Source organism: Lottia gigantea, assembly GCF_000327385.1.
Source record: "Lottia gigantea unplaced genomic scaffold LOTGIsca_5, whole genome shotgun sequence".
Classification (NCBI taxonomy): domain Eukaryota; kingdom Metazoa; phylum Mollusca; class Gastropoda; family Lottiidae; genus Lottia; species Lottia gigantea.
In genome coordinates, this window is record NW_008709715.1 from 3,025,304 (window position 1) to 3,031,352 (window position 6,049).

At 34.6% G+C, this 6,049-nt stretch overlaps 1 protein-coding gene across 1 annotated transcript; it reads right to left on the bottom strand.

The window, feature by feature from the left end:
• Positions 1–503: 503 nt before the first annotated feature.
• Positions 504–5,778, bottom strand: LOTGIDRAFT_154234 (hypothetical protein; the record flags this gene model as incomplete). The annotated part of the gene is made up of 2 exons (XM_009061940.1): positions 504–1,279; positions 5,715–5,778. The coding sequence occupies 2 exons, from the start codon at positions 5,776–5,778 to the stop codon at positions 504–506; spliced, it is 840 nt and encodes a 279-aa protein (XP_009060188.1).
• Between the last annotated feature and the right edge of the window lie 271 nt (positions 5,779–6,049).

A 6,049-nucleotide genomic window follows, 5' to 3' on the forward strand; every position in this document is an offset into this window, starting at 1 on the left:
CAAATAATAACATATTTTTACAGAGTTAACGTTTAACCCACTGTTTCCAAATACTACACGAAGGAGGAAAACTTGATGGCAAATGTCCGGTCCTTGACCATATTTATTTGGTGCAGTATCAATATTTTAGTGAGAACGTGTGGACGGAAATAACACAAAGATGTCGTTTATTTACTAATCAAGTGGGAATGATAACAATGGAAGGAGACAACATATCGAACAACCTTTGAAACTGAGAACAGTGGCACAGTAGCAACTATTACTAGAGATGATAGTTGTACTGGAAAGGACAATGCAGCTTCTAGTGTATACTTGAGAGGATATCTTAGTAGTTCAGTTGAAACCCATACGGGAGAGAATAGTTAGTAGTAAGGACAGTTAAAGCTGATACTGGATAGGACAGTTCAGTAGTAAAGACAGTAATAGCTGATACAGAATAGGACAGTTCAGTAGTAAGAACATTTTAGTAGTAAAGACAGTTAAAGCTGATACTGAAAAGGTAGTTAGACAGTTAAAGCTGATACTGGATAAGATAGTTCAGTAATAAAGACAGTTAAAGCAGATACTGGATAAGATAGTTCAGTAGTAAAGACAGTTAAAGCTGATACTGGATAAGATAGTTCAATAGTAAAGACAGTTAAAGCTGATACTGGATAAGATAGTTCAGTGGTAAAGACAGTTAAAGCTGATACTGGATAAGATAGTTCAATAGTAAAGACAGTTAAAGCTGATACTGGATAAGATAGTTCAATAGTAAAGACAGTTAAAGCTGATACTAGATAAGATAGTTCAGTAGTAAAGACAGTTAAAGCTGATACTGGATAAGATAGTTCAGTAGTAAAGACAGTTAAAGCTGATACTGGATAAGATAGTTCAGTAGTAAAGACAGTTAAAGCTGATACTGGATAAGATAGTTCAGTAGTAAAGAGAGTTAAAGCTGATACTGGATAAGATAGTTCAGTAGTAAAGACAGTTAAAGCTGATACTGGATAAGATAGTTCAGTAGTAAAGACAGTTAAAGCTGATACTGGATAAGATAGTTCAGTAGTAAAGACAGTTAAAGCTGATACTGGATAAGATAGTTCAATAGTAAAGACAGTTAAAGCTGATACTGGATAAGATAGTTCAGTAGTAAAGAGAGTTAAAGCTGATATTGGATAAGATAGTTCAGTAGTAAAGACAGTTAAAGCTGATACTGGATAAGATAGTTCAGTAGTAAAGACAGTTAAAGCTGATACTGGATAAGATAGTTCAGTAGTAAAGAGAGTTAAAGCTGATACTGGATAAGATAGTTCAGTAGTAAAGACAGTTAATAAGATAAAAATTCCTCAATCCGTTCACTCTTTTCTATAAACTTTATTTTGGTCTTTAAAGAAAGGCTTGTAGGCATGTTTACACAACAGACGCATCTGTAAATGTGAAAGTCGAATACATCTTAAATTAATTCTTCACTGCATAAATGCTGTGACCATGCATAAGGCAAAATAACTTTAAATGAAAATTTGCCACAGACCACAAAAACAAATTTCTTCCATGCAAGATGCTCGAAAATTAATTTCACTACATACTTGTGAAAATATGAATAATCCTCTAAGTGCTTGATGTTCCTATTTCTATTTCTGCACAACGATATACGGGCAGCATTCAAACCGTGAAACAATGGTGAGGTTTTTGAGGTACATACCACGACAAATAGCTTGAAAAACTCTACAAAGTCTCCAGCTTTATCGTCTCAAACATATGAAAATCTCTGTTTGAACAAATAAGAAAACACAGAGATTAGTCGTGGCTAAAAACTGCTATGTATCACGCTCAATATAAATGCTAAACTTGCTTGAATTTAGATCAAATGAAAGAACATACAACAAATGGTCAAGTGCTTGTAAACATTTTGTTTACTTGTTTTGTTTACATCGCCAAAACAAATGAGGCCCAACTTTGCAGTTATACAAATCTTGGTTATCTCTTTCGAATTACAGCGTTAAAACTTTTACAACTATATCAACTTGGTGTAAACCACAGGTGGAAATGTTCGTGGTAGAAAACTCGAAAGTCAGTTATCTTGATAAATTTTAATTATGAACATGTATTAAAGGAAAATCTTATACTTTTATTACTTTATTCTCTACTTACATAGCTTTACCAAGAATTTTAACATTTAAGTTACATACGTCAAATCTTTAGACCTTAAAAAATCCAAAATGTCTGAATATTTTAAGTAAAATAGACTTCAAACTTCAAAATTGTAACCATTTACAATGAAAGTGACTCAGAAATCTCGAAAAAAGTTTGTGACCACAAACTTTTTCGAGCTGGTCATCACCTGATAGGTTAAGAAAGTGTTAATCAACAGTACGTTAAGACCATGACAGTTTTACAGTTAGTTCTGAAATATTCAGTTTACCATGGCATCAAGCATTATAACTAACGTAACATTATATTGTCCAACAACCAAAATAACCTGATGATATAAATCAATACACGTTTTTATGAGACAATAAGCATGTTCGACTTTCTAAATTTGATACCAAGACATGTTTGATCTCTGACAAAAAACAAGAGAAGGTATCGAAAATATCGCGTGCTTGCCTTTTTTCTGAAACGTGGATTTGTAAGTTGTATTGACAGACACCGTTAAGACAACATACCAAAATAACTTTAATATCTTAGATTGAAAACAAATCAATGGTATAATGTGATACACCTTTAATCACCATGGTCTTTCTGGTCATTATTATGGCTTTAATTTGATACCATTACATATTGAGTTCCATGTGATATCTACTTCCTGCAACCGATTGGGCTAGTGAAGACACATGTTCATTTAGCAACGATGTTTGGTTGTGATAAACACCGTTGTTAACAGAAAATGGTGAAAAAGAGAAAACGCCTTGCAGTTTGAAATTAATACGACTACGGTGAAAGAAACAAGTATTTCTAGCTGTCGATTATCGCTGATCGCTGACAGGCTGATGGACTTGGCGCTTTGGCCCATGTCAGCCATATAAGGTGTGTTTTTATAAATTGATACCGCATTTCGATTATATCATACTACTATTAAATGATGTTGAAAACTGTGAAAACAAACGTCAATGGCGATAATATCATAGTTGATACCATTTCCAATACTTCTGCCAATCTGTCAATCCCCTTTTGATCAATAGCGTGTTCGTTTTCTTCACTTTTAGAAATTGTTTATAAGGTGGGGACAGCTGGGGTTATTTTTGACAGGTTCACTCTAATTAAAGTGCTCTTTTGGGATTTCAAAGTTTTAAAAGCTAGTATAAAAGGTGTCTGAAACATAAAAATTCAATGGCCGAAATCAAATTTTTAAAAGAAATTGCAACAGCAAAATTTTAATGTAAACTCTATTACTACAAGCAGGGTTAATCCGTTAAATTGATGTCAACTCGCCATTCCTACCGAAGTGTCAACATATCCACATATACACAGAACTATCATTATTGTTAGTAATTTCCCCTTAAGTTGACTGCTTATGATTAAGGGCTACTTGTTTTCAAACGTATTTGGGATATTTGAATCTATCCACAGATGTCTGTCGTTATTATCTGTATCATCTTCATAATGGTCAAGGTATTGCGAACTATAACGTAAATTCGTAATACCACGAACATTACATGCTAGTCAAATTGAAAGTAGACTACTACCGGTTATACTCATCCGCTAGAGTGTGGCAGTTCACAAAATCTTAAAGATAATGAAATTTCAAATTCCAAATCTAGACCAAAAATCATTCAGATATGATAATTACTGCAAAAACCCCAAAAGGGAGAGAGAGAGAAGATTTCGAAAAATAGCCTGAAATGTTTTAGTGCAATGAGTCCTTGGTGTCCCAAAATCTATAAAAGTAACAGATATATACGCAATGTATGTTTATTAGTATTTTAACCTAAATAGACCGGACATCAATTATCAATAGCTCTATCATTTTCTACTGATTACATCACGCAATGTATCTTCACTGATCTGTTTCAACGCCTACTCGTATAGAGAATTAACTATTATTATTCCGACCGAACAATCAGATATGACAAGGTACCATCATTACTTGTAGGGAAAATTAACCGCTAATATCATTAACAGAGACAAAATTCATTCTCAAACAATATTAAGACGTTTGTAAGTAACAAATATTGTTGACGTAGCAGACCAACTCTATATTATAAAAGTACACCAGTCAACATAATAGGAAAAAGAAACAATTGTGGTTACAACCACACATAAACATGGATATTATATATTATAACATAAGTAGCGGCATTAATGTCTAGTTAGAATTCAATGTAGGCCTACAGACGCTCGGCTGTTTACACCACAAGCGGGGCGGCGCAGAGCAGAACAGAGCAATACGCTCTGAAAATTCGGCTGTATTTTTCGGCAGTTCCCCTGTTCAATTAGCATGACTCTGACACGTAATCCACCATAGTGAATGATTGATTTAAAGTCGCCCTGCTCTGCTTATATGTGAACGATAGATGTAACATATACGGACTATCTGAAAACTGGTGGTATTTTTGAACACAGAGCTTAACGCGCTTGTTGTGGATACCTGTCTGATATTCTATTTGATTGTCCCAAGATAGACGTTGACAGCAATTCTCCTGATTTGGTGTGTCGTCTACGTTCAGTGTGCACAGTAAAAAATGGCATCAACAGTTCAAGATATCCATTTTGGTATTGTCACTAAATTCGTATGGGTTGGAATGAGCAGCCAATATTTATTTCTGTTGATATATTTGCTAGATGCTGAAATTAGTCTGAAAATCCCTTGTTTCCATCAGATATAAGATTGATATGATACTATAACTAACTGATACCAATTTAGAATCTCATCCGTCAATTCAATACCGTATATTGATGGCATGTTTTTGTGGTAAAATTGGATTGTTTGGTATAGAATGTATTAACGTGTCAATTTCAACACAACACTATCTGGTAGTTCGTAGATATACACACTAGAATTTCGATGAAGGCTACAGAATAGAACACCAAATTTTGAGCGCCGAAAAATAACGTCACAACAAAATCTGATGACCACTTATTTTGACATTTGGTATACTTAAGAATATTGTCTACGTAATTTCGTAATCAAATCGAAATGTGCCGATAATTACCAGTACTATTTTGAGGCGGATATGCACTTCTCATTGAATTAATCGGTAAAATTCTATTTACCGGCGAGTACTTGAAGACAGTTAAGATTGAATTCTGATCGTCTCCTGGATTTTACTGAGTTATTGAAATTAGTTCTATGTTGTAACACATGACGTTATGTGTGGATCAGTGGGCGTTTGTATAGGTGGGTATGGGGATGGCCCCCACACCCAGAAATGATGCTGGGCTTTGCCCAACATTTTATCATTTTACATAGTGAAGAAATCATTTGCGCCTCCACCTCCCTTGGAAACTTTAGTGGCCTGTCATCTGATGATTCTTAGGAACGTCACTGTTGAGGATGTGGGTCAAAGGGGATTCTGCAGATTACTGCAGCACGCATCATACACTGGTAACATAAAGGTCAAGGAAACGGAAGTAGAATCCTAGTGATATTAATGCTGGGGTGATTAACGCTACAAGGCAGACGACATATAAAATTTATTGTAAACAAGTCAGATCATGACGTCAATGATACAATAAGAAGCCTGAAGAAATGTCTTGTAACCATGCACTTGTAACAATTCTATATTACTTACGTGCTAGTATTAATTTATCTTTACGGTGAGTATCATCAGAAACCTTATCATGTCTAGCTTCCATGGGGGTGGGTAGAATTTGTCATGATTTTCACTGATGTGTCTCGACAACCATCAAAGATAAAAGAATGGGGTTTCAGTGACAGACATGAATAATAACCTGCTGCCTATTTCCACCTTTCAATTTGACAGTTGTACCATTTCAACCTTACCATTGAAATCTAGATTCTATAGAGGCTTTCCCGCCAGTGTATGTATCTCCACATATCAAGTTATTGTAAAATATGTTCAATTGTTTTTAGATTTACATGAATCCAAGTTATTAAACGAAAATA